Source organism: Lichenostomus cassidix, chromosome 1Ab (assembly GCF_008360975.1).
Source record: "Lichenostomus cassidix isolate B80296 chromosome 1Ab, HeHo_3.0, whole genome shotgun sequence".
In the NCBI taxonomy this organism is placed as follows: Eukaryota; Metazoa; Chordata; class Aves; order Passeriformes; family Meliphagidae; genus Lichenostomus; species Lichenostomus cassidix.
This window is the reverse complement of record NC_139481.1, coordinates 9,670,706-9,689,476: the sequence shown is the minus strand read 5'-3', so window position 1 is coordinate 9,689,476 and position 18,771 is coordinate 9,670,706. Positions and strand designations below refer to the sequence as shown.

Sequence of the window (18,771 nt, the reverse complement as noted above, 5' to 3'; positions counted from 1 at the left end):
ACTTCCGGGACCTGTCACCGGCCGCTCCCGCCCCGCTGCTCTCCCGTTCCCTCCCCGCTCCCGTTCCCTCCCCGCCGGCAGCCGGTTACGCGGCCCGGCCCGGCCCTGCGCAGCCCGCGGCAGCGATGCACGGTACTGCCTTAGGGGCGCCCCCCGCCCGCGCGGTGCCCGTGTCCCGGCCGGGGCGCCGGCAGGAGGCGGGAGCGCCCACCCGGGGCTGGGTGACGCCCCCGCCTCGCTAACGCGGCGGCGGCTTTGCTAATGACCTGTCCTTTCTTCTCCTCCCCTCCCTTGCTATTCGCTATTACTTATCTCTCTGGCCCTGCGGTGTGAAGCCCTCGGCGGAGCGGCGGCGGACGGCAGGAGGAGGTAGCCGGCCCGGGGAGATGCTGTAGCGGCTCCGCTGCTCGCTCGGCGCGGCGCCGGCCGCCGGCTGCGGGAACTGGACCGAGGGGTGCGGGACGGGCACAGCAGGTAAAGAGCCACCCGGGAAGCGCCGGGACAGCGGGATTTCAGGGCGCTGGAGGTGGGGACAGAGGAGGGGGTAATGCCCTGTCACACAAGGGGCTGGTTGGCAGCTGTCATGTCTCCTAAATGGAACATCTGGATCGCCCTTTGCCTGGAATGAGCTCGGGCACCAGGCAGAAAGTACGTGCTTGGAGGTTCCCGCTGTTGTTGGCGCAGTCGGGCGGGTTGTGCTGTTCCCGGTCGGCTGGTCAGAGAAGAGTCCTCTGTCCTGGAGCGAGGAGTGGGTCAGTGGGAACGCCTCTCGTCCCGGGGTTTGCTTTCGTGGTTTGCTGACTTCTTGGTTCTCCCTATGGGGCTGGATACTTGCTTTTCAGAAAGCATTCCAGAAGTAACAATGGGAAGGAGTGTGAAAAGGTGTTGCCTTGTATTCCTATTAAGATTGGCCCAGCCTTACTCAGTGACACTGAATGGAGCTCTCTGATGGAAGTAGTAGTAGGATTCGTCACACAGGATTATACGGAATGATAATGTTTGGCGCTTTTGGTACTGAGTGTCTTAGTAGTACTGCACTAATAAAGGTGTTGCACAAGTTTTGTTGTGAAGAAAGATTGTGGTCAAAGTCCTTGTATTACAGAACATGCACAGACCTTCTCATTGGCATCTGTCACTGATCACTTTTTGAAATTTGGTTTGTAGGCAGCAAAACAGATCAGCTGTAAAAAGCTTTTCCTGTGTAAATCCTGAATCTCTGCCTTAGCACTGAGGCTGGCTACCTGGTCTCATGCTGGAGCTGAGGCAGTTGTGGTTCATGTGATGTGGTCACACGTCTGCTCAGACCTAAACCAGTATCACAACACTTGTTAGCTGGCATAAGCTACCGAGCAGCCATGGGCCCGTAGTGACTGTGAGTGGCAACTTTGGGGATTTTAAGTAGTGCAGGGCAGTGTACTGGAAGGATGAGGGTGTGCAGACCTTATCAGAGGTTTGTAGAACTCCACAGACAGCATGCTCGCTATCTTTTCCCTTGTTTGGAAGGAATTCTTAACGTAGTCCAAAAAAACATTCTTATCAATCTGTTGGTGCCTTATATTGACTGTCATCCTCTACAGTCAGGTGCATAGGGAGTTTTGGCTACATGCTGGAAACACCTTGTGCGTTTGCCACTTGCTTTTCAGTAGTTCTTTAGTGTCTTCATTTTTTGTTAATATTGTATTCTTCATAAAGGGTATCATGAATTTTAAACCATGGCAGGAGGGTCACACTTCTGTTGTGATTTTGTGTTGTTATGCTTTTAATATTTCATGTGTGGAGTGGTACCAGAATATTAGAGACAATAATGTCCTTCAGGAGAGTAGGATGTATGGCCTAAGATACTCATCTTGTTCTGGAAAATGGATTATAATGCTCACCGTTGTCCTAAAGTGGGCAGGGAAATGTAACTTTTCATAGTATTTTTTCAGAAACAGCTTGTACATCAAAACTGCAAACAGCTCTATTTTTGCCTTTACTTTTCTATACCTTTCCAGATGAAACTTGGGTTCTGAGTTCTGCTTCTATTGCACATGTCATATTTTTGCAAGGGGGAAAAAAATAGAACACCATAATTGTCTTGGAAAACAAATGAAGTTGAATTCATATTTATTATATGTACACGCATATTTTCTTACAGCATTTTGGAATTTAAACTCTTTTTTAATCTGCTTTTTCAAAATCTCTCTGAATCTTTAATTTGTTTGGGGTTTTTTGGTATGTATGCTTTTTTTTGTAATGGGCCTTGTAAAGTATATAAAACCAAAATCTGTGCCTTTGGGATATAAATCCTCAAAATAAAGGTCAATTGCAAAGACATCTCATGGGACTGTGTGTGCACCTTGGAAACCATAACTACTCTAAATGTGTCCACAGAAAGACTTTGACATTTGTGAGAATGTTCTTTTGGAGTAAAAGTATTTTGCTCTATAACAGATAATTAAAATAGCACAGGGCTCTCACTGTAGTGTTTTCAGTTGAGTGGTTTCGAATTTTTTAGTATGAAGAAAAAAAGATCAGAATTATATTGATATATACCAGTTATATTCCCTAGTTAGCTAGATGTCAGTGTGGTCCTGCTATGAAACTAGGGACATATTAAAAGCCTCAGTTATTTAAAAAATAATTTTAGCCCAAGTGAAATGAAAGCTTTTTTTTTTTTTCCTGAAGAAGCATAAAGAAATATTTTTTTTAATTCTTATATTACATATTATCATATCCATATAAAATCAGTATAGTGAGCCCTGGGAAATTTTGTTGACTCTTTATTTTTATATTTTTAAGAATGTCAGCAACTTTTTATTGATGAAGAACTACTTGCTATCACCAACCTGCATATGAAATGGAAGGGGAAGATGTTCTGGAAAACAGCTTCTGTTTCAGCCTTGCAAGATACTGCATGAAGGGGTGAGTACATACGTGGACTGGGAGCTACCTTGGCATTGCTCTTGAACAGCTAGAGAAAAACAAATATTTGAGGTGGAATCTCTGTAAAGAGTGGTAAATGTGTTGTCAAATGACAAGGAAAGAAATCTGAGCATGTAGTGCCAATAAATAATTGATAAACAGAAAGTAGTAGCACAGTCAGGAGAATAGAGTAAGTAAAACTTCTTAATGTTCCGATGTCTACTGCTGTCTTAGGTGCTAGTCAGTAGCATTCTGACTTCTTAACATTGTAGAAGTAGAGTGCTCAGCATTTCACAGGACCAGGTCTGTATAATTAAATATTAAATGACTTTTTATAAAGTAGAAGGCTGAATTTTTCACTGAATTAAAAAGTACTTGTATGGTAAGATTAGGCTCTAAATCATCACTATCCTCAAAATAAAACTAAAATCTCTCAAAAAGTGTGTGATATTTGACGTTTTAAAAATATTCAATTGATATGAGAGGATTGCTGTGTGATCAGATTGCATGTGGCATTGAGATGTTGCCAAATCTGACTCCACTTCCTCATACCAGTTCTCATAGTTTCTGCTTATGAAATAATATTTATTTATAAGTGCATTACATGTGTCTTTAAATATCTAAGAAGTGTAATTTCTGTGTCCAGTGGAGGACTCCTCGTGCTCAGGTAAATACGAACTGTAAACCACAACTCCTTGGCAATCTAATCCTGACTGAGGCTTCCATTGTTAAGTAACTTTATGTGGGTCTTTGCTGTGTCTTAAAATGTGTATGGTGTTAATTTTTTTAATTTTTTTTTTTTACTTTGGAAAGATACTAACTACCAAAGAGGCATAGTTTGTTCTGTGGTGCTCTGTTCATCTAAATTTACTGTTTTAAGTTCAAGTTGTCTCATGCCTGTGGAAACACTAAGAGTTTGAGAGATTGGCAAGCATTTGGCAAATCACCTATTCCTTTATAGAAATGCTGATAGACTATCATGGTTTTTAAAATATGTATAAACTGAGTAATTATTCATTAAATCTTTCCAAATAGTAGAAGAAACTTGCTCAAAAATGTATGTGCCTTGAGGAACTCAGAGCAGTGAGCTGAAGCTGTACAGTTGTACTGAAGTTGTACAGTTCTTTGGCATTTGTTTCCAGGCAGCTGAAATAGAAGTGAAAGCAAGTTAGTCCAATAGTTTCGTATTTCATATTTTTGTATCTCATTAGTTTGTTTTCATTACATAGAAGGAAACCAGAGCTGCTGTTTGGGGTGCTGGTTGAGTAAATCCTTACTCATTTGTGACTGTGTAATATCCTGGAGTTGAGAGAACTTTTTGTTGTGAATAGTTTAGAGTTTGATGTATTTTACATGGAAAAATAATACCACAGTAACTTAATAATATTTACATTTAACAACAACAACAACAAAATAATAAAAATTGATAGCCTGAAATTATCCTAACAGCCTGTGATTAAGGTTTGGAGGCTGTTCTTATGTTTTGTTGTATATATCTATGCATTCAGCACTGTTATACTGAGTAAGTTCTACTATCTTATAACATATAGGCTTGTATTGCTATTCTTGTTTTGTTTTGTTTTGTTACACAAAGAAGTACTACATGCCTGTTTTGTTTTAAAAGTTATTTACTGGAAATAATTTATGCAAATCACAGAACAAATCACTAAACATGAATGTTCAGAAGGTAAGAACAACTATTGTCTGTTTGCAAAACCTATTTGAAAGTGAAGAATTACTGATGACATTCCTAACCTGCTGGTTTCCTAACCAGTGTTACTGCTTCAGGAAGAATGGTACAAAGTACTTCACACTGGAGCCATGTTCCTTCCATTAAACAAAACAAAACAAAACTCTGTGGCATCTTTATTCAACATGTATGGAAAACATCCCCTGGAGTAGTAAGACTGAAGAATATGCTATGGAACCATCTGGATCTGAGGGGGAAGATGAGGGAGAAGGTGGTGTTGTGTCAGGAGACTGCTTTGGAGGCTGTTTTTTAGCAGGCAGTGCCTGATGGCATTCTGCCCAACAGGGCTGAGGAATCCTCCAGTACAGCTGTCAATTAATTCATACACTCTGGTGTCAAAGTAAAATTAATTGCAGCCCACAAGTCATAGTGAGTGTTGTTGGCTTGTTGGCAGTTTTCAGTGGAAGATTATGAAATAGCTATAAATATGTATATATATATATATATATATATATATAAAATACATGATGTTTATTTATTCTTACCCACCTCAGGATAAAGGAGGGTAAGAATAAATAAACCAGAATAAATAAGAATAAATAAGCCTGCTTAACTGTGTGCAGTTAAGCAGGCCTGTGTGATCAAATCAGGTAGTAGCTTTGGTGCCTGTGTAAGAGACAAGCAGCACAGGGTACTGCATTTGAACAAAGCAGCAGCTGTACCTGTAGTTCTGTGCTGCCACGCAGATGTCACTGTGCATAAACAGGCCAATATTTTCAAACAGCTGTCAAATTTTCAGCTTAAATGTGTGGTTTGGGCACCTGACTCTCCGCAGCTGCTGTCATTCTAACTGAATTTACAAGGAGTTGCATTTTCTGAAGATTATAAATCCTGTAATAAATCCTGTGGAAATGTAATAGTGATTATCCTCTAAGAATATAGAACTGTTTGGTTTGTGGCCATCATTCATTTTATTTCTTCTACATGGCAAGGGTGTGTGTGTGTGTATGAATGAACACATAAATGCAAAAAAGAATAGGACGTCCTCTGTTAGTGGTTCCTGCTAGCACTGCAAATATAGGTGACAGCCAAGAAGTGTGGCTATGCAGCATGGCTGAATCTGAGCTAGGCTCCTTCTTTCCTTCTCCCATCCATATGTTTCTGTCTGCCCTTTCTGCAGCCCCTCAGTGGGTTGTTCAGCTCTCTCAGCTGTTGATGGTTTTGCTGTGTTACCCTTCTACTGATTTCGTGAATGGAATTGTTTCACTGGGGCTGTGTCTGCACTGGGAATAAAACCCACAGGGGTGTTCTCAGGAGCTGCATGGCAGTGTCGGGATTGCAGGGACACGGCCGTGCTGCTGCTGGGGTGCAGAGCAGTGCACTGTGTCCTGGGCTGGGCGTTCTGCTGGGAGCCTGCCAGGCTGCTGTGGGCCAGGATGGTCATGGAGGCTCCGGCAGCAGCTCGGGCACTGCTCTGTTCCCGAGTCATTCATGGTGCCTCAGGTGGCCAGCGGGGTCGGGCAGGGAGAGCCAGCACATCGTGGAACAGCGTGGCTGGAAAGGCACAGGGAGAGGGAAGGTGCAGGGCTAGCAGTGTCAGGGAGCTGCTGAAGGGATATCCTTTTGATGTGAGCTATTATGTTGCTTAAGCTGACTTGTCTAAGCACCCTTAAGGTAACTTTATTTTGAAACTGGTAACTCAGTTGTGCTCGGGAGACAGACTGTGTGCTGTGTCCTCATAACTGCTCTTTCAAGGTCTGATTCCAGCCAGCTGAAATGCCTTACAAAGTGAAGTAAAACTGGAATATGAAAGTACATACAGGGCTTTTTAAAGAGGTTTTCTTATCCTTCCTGTTTCACTGGACTCATACTCTTCCTCCACCTTTCTGCAGTTCAGATGCTTCCTTGGTTAAAAGGAGTGGGGTGGCAGATGGACAGCAGTGCTGGTATTGCTGTTAAACTGGTCACCAGATACCCTTCATGTCATAGAGGATGAGGAGGGAAAACATGGCAGGAAAATACTTGGTTATAATTTGCCACTTTTTGATCACACAGGAGTGTGAGACTTGTGATCTGTATACTGTAGTGAGTGACCTGATTTAGAGCTGTGAAGTCATGTGTCCCAAGTATATCCTCTATCTGACGGGTCAGGAGCTTGCAAGTACAAGTACTTGATGTCCATTTGCCAAAACATGTAGATTAATTGCATTCATGCCTGTTGCCAAGGTGCCTGTCAGAAATGCTAATGCAGTGTAAACTTTATTTTTGTGGGATGCATTTATCACAAAGGAAAAATTTTAAAGGTAGGGATGTCTGAATTTATTGTCAGAATAAAACTGAAGGCCTTTTTCTTAACAAAAAAACCAAAACCAAAACTAAACAAAACCAACCCAAAAACCCAGCAACAAAAAGTGAAAGAATGTTGTTTCACATTCCACTCTGGGTACTCTGAGTTGTGGCATGACATTAAATTGAAGTTAGTTTATTTTTAGCAGGTTTCATTTATTTATTTACTTAAACTTAATAGCTGAGCAACAGGAGCCTGTAAAAATACTTTGAAGGAATGAGTAAAATTATAGCACAGTAAAGAATAAGTAAACTACACAACCACAACTTCAGGTGCTAGTTACAGAAGACATTAAGATTTTTTTTGTGCTGGTAGAAGGATATGAAAGTCAGCACATTGGAGTTACTAAATTTTCAAAAAGACACTTGCAAGCAGAAGAGGCCTAAATCTGTAATATCTTATCTGAGGGTCATTATTTTTTAAAGGATATAAATCCCTCTGTTAAGCTGAATTTAATTTATCAAATAAGTCATGTTATTATGTCTGGACAAGGGAATAAAGTTTATCAGTGAAATAAAACCACTGAAAATACACAGTGGTGGTGTTCTCTGCTAAGAAGGCGAATTCAGGCTTCTTGAATCTCTTCCAGAAACAGATGTAAATTCCACTGTAGCTTTTCAAATAGTGAATAATCATGGTCTGTTATGTTTGGTGATGAATCATGCAAGGAGTTGCAGATGGTGAGGCGGCTGCAGCTGTGCAGATGCTGGAGGAGCTGAGATAGGGCACTGGAGGGGGTGAAGGAGATGATTTGGGGATGGGTTGATATGGCTGATGAAGGAGAGGGGTAAGACAGCTGAAAAAGTATTAAAAAAGACTGTAACCTGAGATTTGGGATAGGGAGTGTGCTGGAGACTGAAAGGAGGTATTCTTGAGGCAGAAAGATAGTTTTGTTGTTACTGATCTTTGAAGCAAAAGTTGCAGTGTCAGATACCAAAGGAGCTGGACTTTGGTCCTGAGCCAAAACAATAAGGAGCCCGAGCTAGAAGTTTAGGCTATAAATGAAAAGAGAAAACGAAGAGACTTCATGTCTGTTTTAACGGAATGCTGGTCTTACATAGGAGAACTATTATAGGAAAAGGTACAGTGCAGAGTTGTGGGCTTTTAATTTCAATTTTTTCTGAGCAGAACCTGTGTAACGAGATCAGGGTAGCAAAATCTGGGAATTTGTCAGGTAGAGAAGTTTTGTCTAAGTGGACTAAAAATGGGAGGTTGCAAGGCCAAAGTTATCATTAAATGGCAGGTAAGACTCAAATGAAAGTATTCACAATCTTAAAATCAATGTGCTAAATCTTAAATCAATATGCTAAACACACACCTTTCAAATTTTTGTATTTAGTAATTTTAATTTATATTTTTCTTTTTTTCCTCTCCTTTTAGATTGAAAGTATTGTCCCAAAACAATAGCTCTTTATTCAGAAAGAATGTTGCCATTAAGATGTCTGCAAGAATTTGTATTTTTACTCACAGGTCAGAAATCCCCAGCCAAAGTGAATATTTAACCACTGTTTCAAGGACAGCCAATTATCTTTTTGCTAATAATGTATATATGCCACAGGAATAATCCTTTGCTCTTCTTTTGAAGAATAAGCAAAGTGGAAATAGTACCGGAAGGTTAAATATGGTCAGAAAAGGAAAGGTTAGGTAATTATTTCTTAACCTTCTTTTATGATAGATTTCAACTTAAGACAGGTATTTTTATTTATAACACAACAAGGATTCCAATTTCTAAAGAGTATGTTGCTGCCAGTCCTGCCAGTAAGGGATTATCAGCAATATATACCAATTGCTATCACACATAAAGGTCTGCAGATATAAAACAAAAGGGATTTTTATATCCTGTTTTGTAAGAACACATGTTAAGTTATCCATACTCACACATGAACCCTAAAGATTTTTGAAATGCTATCCATTGCAGAAAGTGCATCCAAGTGTTTGTTTGACTTCTAGTTAGTGGCAATTGGCTTTTCCTTTTCATAAATACAGTAAGTCTGAATTTCCACATTGGTTCGGAAGTTCTTTTACAGTTACAGGAAGAAACTTTTACAGTTATGCTTGTAAAAGTTATAGTGGTTTTCTTGATAAAACAGTCATGTATATTGTGTTTTTGGGGGGTTGTTTGGTTTTGTCTTTTTGTATCAAGCATGTGAGCAAGTAAATCTGAGTGAGAGGTTTATGTAACAGCACAGTCAATATGCCAAAAACTTTGCTTGACACTGCCTCTGTGTGTATTAGATTATAATTTTAATTGACAATTTCAGTTGCACAGATGTCTTTAATTTGTTACCTTATGAAGTTTATTTTTGCCATATGTAGTGAAAATGTACTCTGCAGGAGACTTAGCAAGGGGCTTACATTTTATTTACTTCAGAAATTGATTATATTGGAGGTAATAATTTAGTCACCACTCCAAAAAGCAATTTCTATTTGCCTGTTACCCTCAGATATCTGGATTCTTCAACAAATGAGGTCTCTGCAGAATATCAGGGTATGGTTAGAAAATTGTTGAGCAGGCACTTTTCATAATCTGAGATGCAGTAATCACATGTATAAGGAAACAATTGCAACATTCCAATTCAGTCTTAAGGATCTGGTTCCCAGTGAGCAGCATGTTGGGGCAAATGCGTGGGCTGTTTGTAAACGCTGTACATGTTGTAATCAGCTTTGACTTCACCACTCAAACTTACTTTTACATATTAATTTTAGAGAAGAAAACCTGACAAGGGCTTAGGACATCTAATCTGTGCATGCAGTTCCTAAGACACAGTGTTTGTGGGATTTAGCTCCCTTTTCTTGATTCTGGCTATACCATGCAACCAGATTTAGCCTCAATCTGAGCACTGATCTCTGAAATTAAGGTGTCCCTAACTTTTAATCAATTGAAAATCCTGGCTTATGTAATTAGCTCGTCAGACATTTGTACAGTATTGCAAAACTCATAGAAGCCAGGCAGCTTCCAAGTAAATGGGCAAGGAGTTTTTGGGACACACCAAATAAATGGGTAAGGAGTTTTTGGGACACATGAGGAAAGTAAAAGAGCTTTAAGTTCATCAGGGGGATAATAAAAATAAAGCAAATACTCATATGACCCATTTGTGTGAACATGACCTTGGCTCTTGGATCAAATGGCAAATACATGTATGTCGTGTTTGTCTGAATGTGACCTCTCCTTGGTTCAAATATCAATCATAAATCAAACCCCAGCTTTTGATGTACGTGCAGAGAGAACAGCCTCTTAAATGATGCGCCAGATCTCCATTTCTCAGCAGTTGTGGTCTCCACATGCCAGTGTTCAGCACACACACACAGCATATGTGTCAGTGTGCTCTGTCAGCTTCATTCCCCACTAGGTGTTGTCACAAAGGCTTTAAAAACTGTAGGACTTCGAAGCACAAACTGCTATGGCTGTAGTGATTAATGCTTGTAATCTTTTGAATCCTCCTCAAGCATGGAATCATTTGAGTGAAATGTAACAGTGACTTGAAGACATTGAAATGCATCACTGGCTAAAGAGCAAAACCGGTGGATTCGTTTGGGAGAGAAAAAGGAAAAGGGGGAGTGTGTTGCAAATGGAAAGGTGTAAATGTAACAGTGGAGTGGGGTTTTCATTAGAAACTGGGGAGCTGTGAGCAGTACTGGTGGAACTGTAATGAACCTGAAAGGCAGCACATGGCAGAGAACACAGACTACTGTGTAACATGGTGGTTAGTGAGATACTGCCATGACTTAGTTTCTTGCAGAAAAGAAATTCTTATTGTCCTTTTGAAGCTCTTGTTAATAAAATATACTGTCTTCAGTGGTCATGCCTCAAAAATACTAGGTATTGTGAACTCCAATATAAGTATTTGCTTTAAGTGCATTAACTACTAATGTAATAAATTGAGTAATCTTCCCTTATACTGCTTTCTGGGCTGATTTTTTTAAAGCCGTGTTAACAATATTATCTTAATTCTGTAGATTAAGCTTGTGGTCAGTTTGACTATAAAAATGGAAACAGACACCATTACAAATTGCAGGTTTTTTAGGCCATCTATTTATCTGGATTATAAAAGTTGAAGCAAGACAAAGGACTTAACACAGTTTTCTGCTTGAGTCTTTGGCAGTGCTTGCTTGGGTTTGGAATCATCTAAAGATGAGAATGGATTATAATGTAGTTAAAAAAATACAAAAAAACAAGGAACTCAAAATACGCGAAGCAATCAACCAACTGAAAAAAAAAAGCAACATAGACACCTCCAAATACACTTCTTGAAGAAAATAGTAAAGTGAAGGAGAACATTATAGGTTTCCAATAACCCTAAGTATAATATTGTATAGTATGATCATTTATATTACCTGTGACTTATACTGAAGTCCTGACTATACCACTCTTGAAAGGATTCAGCAGACACAGATTTAAAAGAGATTTGAAAACTTTACTTTGAGATATAGCTCTTTCTGACTTTAGTTTCAGTTCAGCATTCACTAGAAAGAAAAGTCAAGTCTTCCTATTCCCAGTTACAGAAACCTCCAAAGCATTTACTTTTTGGATATGAAAACTCACATTTAAAGGAGAAAAAAAAAATTCAAAAATCTCATAGTCATGTTGGTATTCTGTGCAGTCTTGAACCTATTTGAGCTTGAAGGCAGTTCACACAACAACTCAATCTCCACTCTATATAACATGGGATTTTCCTTTTATCAGAAGGACCCTTGATGCAAATTTGAGTAATACCATGTTTGATACATCCGTTTATGTGGAAGAAAGCAAGCATGATTGTAGATAGGTGTGAGCTTGAGGTGATATACCTGTAAGTCTTGTCTTTGGAGCCTGGAGGCAAAGGTTGCAAAACCTTCCTGTCCCGTTGCTGATGAAACCAAATCTGGCTCCTGTTGTTACAGGGATTGCAGGGCCTCATTTAAACACAGGCTTCAGATCTTACTGCATTGATAACCAGGAGCTGTGGTCTTTCTTTACGTCTGAAGCTGAGCTGACTGCTACAGGCTGACTAGTCTAATATTGTGGATGAAGTATGGTGAAATCTATTTTCTGGTCTAATATGGAGTCAGTGGAAATATAAAGTGTTCTGAAGGGAGTTCCTAGTTACCAGGGTCTTGAGGGGCTTGTTGAATTTAAAATTCCCCATTAGAAAGCCACTTGATGCTAGGATGTTATTTTATTCTTTACAAGCAGCTGAAGTCTTTCTTTGAGCTAGATTCTACTCTCAGATTCAGTCTCCAGCATTAGAACTATAATTTTATTTTAGTTATTTCTTTATTGTAGCACGTTGTGTCAACTCAGAGTAAATGCCTGTATCTCCCATGTACTGGATTTCAGTGGGAGTTTTACTGCTGGAAGGTGACTGTCTGTGGGATGTGCACATAGCAGCCTGCATGACAGTTCTGTGGCCATGCCAAAAGATGATAATACCCCTTAATCTAATAGAGGTGCTGCCTGATCTGTAAAGCAGTTTTCACCTCTCACAGGAGACCAAAGAGGCGTTGGCTTCTTCGCTTCAGACAGTGCAGGTAGCTGGTTTGCAGACCCAGCCTGTCCAGGCAGTCACTCCATTCTGCAGAGGAGATTCAGGCTGCTCTGCAGTTATTTGTTGGCCATGCAGTATGGATGTCACTCTTCCCAGCTGTTTATTTATGCTGCCTCCATGGAGCCAGAACTAACACTTGTAACGCTTTGCAGTGAACTGGATCAGGGAAGTGGTCTGATTGAAAAGTACCACGTTTTTGGTGTGTAATCATAACCTCAAAGATCAGTCATGGCTCTGGAAATTCCATTGAGCTCCACTCAACTCAAACATGTTAAGTGAACTGTTTGACGTTAGGTGAGATGAATTACCTCTCTTGTTTCTATTTGCTGAAAATTAATTTCAGCTTTGTAATTTTTTCTCCATTAGTAACTGCATCTGTTGTGTGAAGGTGATAGGGTATGATATTTGAAATAAATAGTTTGATTATCTCCTGAATAGTTTTGTTGCTGTTATTAGTTACTTCTTAAACAGTAATCTTGGCAAAACAAACCATTTTTAGAACTATTTAGTGTATAATCAATGTGTTACACAAGCGAAAGGAAGCATTGCCGGAAATTGTGGATATATTGTTTTGAAGGTCCATGAAGCAAATGAATAGTTTAGAGTTAGGAAGGTCACATTTAAAAGGAGGGTGAGTGGTCCTGTTCAGAGACATTGGTCTGTAATATACACTAGCCAATGTCATTTAAAATCCAGTGGGACAGAAAATCCTGGGACCAAAGAAACACAGCTTCCTAGCTCTGTAAGTTCTCCTTGGATTTGGCTGATTAATATAAAACAAAAAAAACCATTCCCATGTTGTTTTTACCATTTTGTCATGGCTCGACCCCAGGTGACAACCAAGCCCCACTGGCTCACTCCCCTGCCATGGGGCTGTGGAGAGAATCAGAATCAAGGTTGCACAGAATTTTTCCGTATGTGACTTTTAAGATCCTAACTTTACAGCTTTGCCATCAATTTTCAAAATCAGGATATGTGAATATTGATTTCTTTTAGAGGCAAGGTTACTTATAGGTTGCGTATGGTATCTTGGACTACAGCTGAGTAAAGGGAAGAAAGAGGAAGGTTTTCTGGGTGGGTTTTTTTGGGAGGGGGTGTGCAACTGGCAGTCTTGATGAAGGGGTGGTTTACAAAAATTTTTCATCACATGCAGAGAAAATTTTCTTTGTCTTAGGTTCTTAATACTTTTAAAAATATTAAAATAGTGCTAGTATGTAAGGTTACAAACTATGAAGACTGAATCAATTGTCACATGATAGAGGAGAAAATATGCATCCTTTCCTAGGTGGAAGTCTGGGTGTCACACTTTAGATGCAAAACTTATTTTCTGTTCTTTTTTGTGTTGAATCAGGATATTGGAAATATCCTGCGGCATACATATTCAAGGCTCTTCCTATCCACTGAAGTTTTTTTAAAGTATCTATTGCAATCACTAGTTTTGCATGTGCTGTTTTCAGCCCCAGCATTCTCAAAATGACCTAGAGGTAATGATTGTTTCAACTTTAACCCTGGTATTTGCAAGCAAGCCCTTTACACGATCAATTTGTTTATGCAGTAAGTTCAGACTTTGTTACTGCTTCCCAGAGACCTTTGCATCTCAGAGACCTGTTTCCTTACAGGGATTATCCCTGGTGTGGCAAGTATTCAATGTGGTAGGGCTGGAGGTTTAGTGTCCCTCCATCCTTTTCCAAAAATGAAGGAAATAACTGATAGGTACATGATGAAGTATTTTTCTTTAATAATCTGACTGATTTCTTTGGGACCTGTTTGAAGTTTATAGGTAAGTTACTCAGTGGGTATTCACAGTGTGGTGGTGGGAAAGGACTTCTTGTGAAAATAGACGTATTTCAGAGATAACAGGATGTGAGACAGCAAAACCTGTTTAATCTTAAAACCATAATTGCATAGAATTGTGTCCTTATTTTTCTATGTTCCATTCTCTTGTTATCAGTTTGTGTGTGTTGGTATGTGGGGGTAGGAAAGGGGTTGTGGAGACTAAAGTATTGCATGGGAAACTGAGAAAATCGCCTGCAAATGTCTTTGTAGCACAGAATTTTTGTAAAGTCTTAGAAGACAGATCTTTGAGTGGAATCATCATGCTGCAGCTACTATATCTAGTGTTGTAATATGTACAGGGCTTTTTTTAAAGCAAAGTACTCGCTTTGAATATTAAATGAACTTCATATTCATTGCCCTTTTTATTTTAGAAGCTTTTTCTCATTCAAGCAAGAATCAATGTATATTATGTGAAACCTGCCAATGAAAGCATATACATGTGGAAACATGCACAAAATAGACAAGCCAGAAGTCAGTTTACTGCATAAACACTGGATAAATTACTTGAAGACTTTCTTATAGAAAAAAAATAAAGAAAAATATAAAAAATAATTTTCGGTATTGTGAATATTAGTGTATTTTGACAGGCTTCAGAAATTGTTCTATTGTTGCCCTGCTTGCTTAGGTACCAGTTAATCATTGACAAGAGCTCTAATGATTAAGCAGCTCTAATTTACTTGTAGTGTTTGAAAGGACAAAAGGGTATGCAATTTAATAGTTAAAACAAGAATCATTCCATTTATGTTTCACTAGCTATTAAGTTGTTTTTACAGAAATATAGCTTAAAAGGCTGCTGAATTTTACATATTGATTGTAAATGTGGAAAAATATGGTGCACTTTTGGCGATACCAGGCAGCTGTTGCCATGTTCAGAAGTCAGATCTCAAGCCTTGCCTTTGCTTTCCTGACAGATCATGCCTGTTTTGGTTGAAGGTAGACTTCAATGTTCATTTAATCTTTCAAAAATACTTGTGCTGGATAAAGAAGTGGTGCCTGGAGAGATGTCTGTGATTCAGTAGGGAACATGGTACAAGAAGCCCAGTGCCTGCTGGAACCTCCCCAGCTGTCCTGGGGCTGAGTGTCTGCGCAGGAATATAATGTTTCTGTGCTGTGCACAACTGGTTTAGCCCAGGATAACTTCATGGAGAGCACACTGGAGGAGCAGTGCCAAGCACATGCTCTGCCATTCCTCTTGTCTTTTTTTGCTGATGACTCCTTAGGGAGACAGATTTGGTGTTCTGCTTTGGGTTGCTAGAGGTTTCTTTACACTTTTCCCTCATCACAAAATAGCTACGTCACAGGGATAGGAATTTAACTTTGTTTTCACAAATACTTATAAGAGAATTCTCATTTCTCAGTTTGAGTATGTTCTGGTTATGTCAGAGACTGTGATAGATAACTAAGAGCAAACAGCACAGTTAGTTCCAGGTGTTATTGGGCTTACCCATGCTCTATGTCCAGCTCTCACCCACCAGCACAGTTGGGACAGTGACATACCTGTTGTCTCTAACTGGTGTTAGAAATCATGGATAAATTCCCATATTTAGTTAAAACTATCCTGTTTCAAAGAAATTGGGCAAATAGATCTGTACTGTCTTTGTAGAAAGAGATGGCAAGTTAGTGACAACTTCTCATTTGTTTTTCCTACTCAAGAAGAGTGAGTAGAAGATAGATGTTTGTTATAAGTTTTGGTGGGAAGTACATAATGCCTTCTGTAGAAACACTTTCCTCAGCAATGGAGAGAAAAATACAATCTACAGATTGATCTTGTCATAACTTTCATTCATCTTCAACTCTTTTTGGGAATTTTCCCCACCCTTCACAATTCATGTTGCATAAAGCTTCCAGAGCAACAGAATATTGTATACTATTTCACATTTGGATTAGAAATCCTGTATTCAGTGTGCTGCAGCTGATTCAAATACTTTTTTCAAATATCTGATTTATTTTTTAATTCTTATTCTTTCACCAGCATAACGAAGTTTAAGTGACTGCTCTACTTGATCAAAATGGTGGACACTGAAAACCAACTCTATCCCCTTACTCCCCTGGAGGAGGAGGATATAGACAGCCCTTTATCTGGAGAGTTCCTGCAAGATATGGAGAACATTCAAGACCTGTCCCAGTCTCTAGGTGATGATAGTTCTGGAGCTTTAAGTTTAACAGAATTCCAATCACTGGGAAATGGTCCAGGATCTGATGGATCAGTTATAACAGGTAAGAGAGTTTGGTTTAACATAAAGCTTTCTTTGTAAATAGAATGATAGAAATTAAAAACTTCTTTAATGTAATAATTGTTATTTAGGATGAAGTGACACTAGAAATATATAAACTGATTATGGTATGGTCTTAACATACTTAAGGCTAAAGTTAATATATTAGGCAAATATCACTGAAGAATGACTGTAACATAGTGTTTAGTCAGAGGCTTTGTTTGGGAGATCAGAATGGGAATCACTGCAGTGGTGTGGGACACTGTGGTGATCTCAGTAAGGTTTTCCTATTGAATCTGGGTGTTTGCAAGTCTTTTAGCAGTAGAGCCATATGAAGTAGTTTACTATTAAGCTTTTGGTTTGGTTTTCATTATGTTTTGTTCTTACTTTAAATCAGTTCCCAGCCTGTGATCCCTATTGCACCTTGGAATAATAGAACTGAGGCAGCTGAAATGAACAGTGTGGGTTTTGTAGGGATCAGGGAGAGCTGCCTCCTGGCACTATTGACCAAAGGATTGTTTCTAGAACTATGACTTGGTTCTCTTTTGGTTGCAGACCTTCTCATCAGAGAGATGCCTTGTATGGGAAAAGTTATGATGTGCTTTATGTATTTGTATGTTTGTTTATAATGTGGTCCTTCAGAGACATGAGGTTTTACAATTATTTGAGTGTAGGTGTGTACAAGGCCTATAATAATTTAGATCAGCTTCTACTGTCACCTTCTCATGGAGTGTTCAGTGCTCATTGCAAAACATTTTGGTTTTGTGGTTAGAGAGCATGCAAAATGTAAACTTCCAAGGCTCACATTCCATAAGGCAAGTAAAATGAAATCACACTTTTAAAAAATCCTAGGGTTTAGGCTGTTCTTGATGACTCTGATGCCTGTGGGCTTGGCAGTGCTGGCAATGCAGACTCTGAGTTGTGTGCCAAGGTTTTTTCCAACATAATACTTGCTGACCTACATTCATGAGTGTTTCTTAATCTGTCTGTTAAAATAACACACCCATTAATTTGCTGAAGTCTTGTGGTGCAAGTTGCAAGATGGAAGATAAAAGAAATTCTGGCCTCAGAAAATATTTTCCTCAAACAAGGTGGAAATATTAATTGAAATAATTAAGGTTGGAACGTGTTAAGTTTTGTAATGTGTTCACCTACTGGTGGCATGTCTGGCGAGTTTATTTCACTGTACAATTCAGAAATGCTTTTCCCATTATAAGCAGAACACAAAATATCTGAGCTAGACTATTTTAGAAGCAAGCATTTGTGTTACCTTCATTTTAACATCTATTCAGCATTTCTGCTGATGTGCAGGCCTCAGTTTAAATCGTCATTTGAAATTATGAGTAGCTCTTGGAAGGTCAGGGGTCCTTACATGTATCTGAAGTGTATCTGTGTGAGGTAAGAATGTGTCTCTGGTGGTGCTGTAACAAGAGATCCCCTGCCTGTCCCTGCAGCACAAGAGATGGAAGATGTAAAGGCAAGACAAGCTGTTCATAACCTTTCTCCAAGTAACATTGGTGTGGTGTGTATTTCTTGGGTCCATTATCACCCATCTAGTTCTTGTTACCAGAGTCACTTCAGTAAGGCTTTTTCCCTGTTGGCATCCTGTGTCTCATCAAAATTAGCAAGGCACACCCTGTATTTTTTGTGGTTTGCACTGGTAATCCAAATTATTTTTCAAAGACTTATGGTTGAATTGTTAGTTCACTTATTGACTGTTAAGATTACTTTTTAGAGTAAGCTCATTTTTTGATGTGGTTTTAGCATAGGAATTGTATCACTCTTGATAGTATAGTATTCATGAAGTGTTCCTTTTTTTTTTAGACACCCTTTCACCAGCATCCAGTCCTTCATCCATTAATTTTGCCACAGCTCCAGGTAGCATAGATGAATCACCCAGTGGAGCATTAAACATTGAATGTAGAATTTGTGGGGATAAAGCCTCAGGCTACCATTACGGAGTACATGCTTGTGAAGGTTGTAAGGTACAGTCATAATTTTCTTCTTAAGAACCTAAATCATGTCGCTTTATTTATGGGGTAATACAAAGGTAAACATTTGTTACATAAATGTTTAATTACTATAGTTCTAGCCATTAAAATTATTTAAATAATAAACCTATCTGTGGTCTTTTTGCTGAAGTTGTTAGGATACAGTAACTCAATACCAGACCTTCATCAAGCAGGAGCAATTCACCGTGATCATTTGAATGCTGCTTTTCTGGATGTAGTCAGTGAAATACTAAAACAAAACACT

At 39.2% G+C, this 18,771-nt stretch overlaps 1 protein-coding gene across 2 annotated transcripts in view; it reads left to right on the top strand.

Annotated features, from left to right (window-relative positions):
- The first annotated feature begins 320 nt into the window (after window positions 1-320).
- PPARA (peroxisome proliferator activated receptor alpha) overlaps window positions 321-18,771 on the top strand; it is a 32,994-nt gene continuing 14,543 nt past the window's right edge. Inside the window, exons 1-4 of one of the 2 annotated variants that reach the window (XM_085049731.1) lie at window positions 321-474; window positions 2,782-2,904; window positions 16,275-16,519; window positions 18,340-18,500. In XM_085049731.1, coding sequence (XP_084905857.1) covers window positions 16,312-16,519; window positions 18,340-18,500 — 369 coding nt within the window. In that variant the 5' untranslated portion in view covers window positions 321-474; window positions 2,782-2,904; window positions 16,275-16,311. Of the gene's footprint in view, window positions 475-2,781; window positions 2,905-14,086; window positions 14,247-16,274; window positions 16,520-18,339; window positions 18,501-18,771 lie in introns of those variants that run through there. The other variant, XM_085049732.1, reaches the window with a different exon arrangement.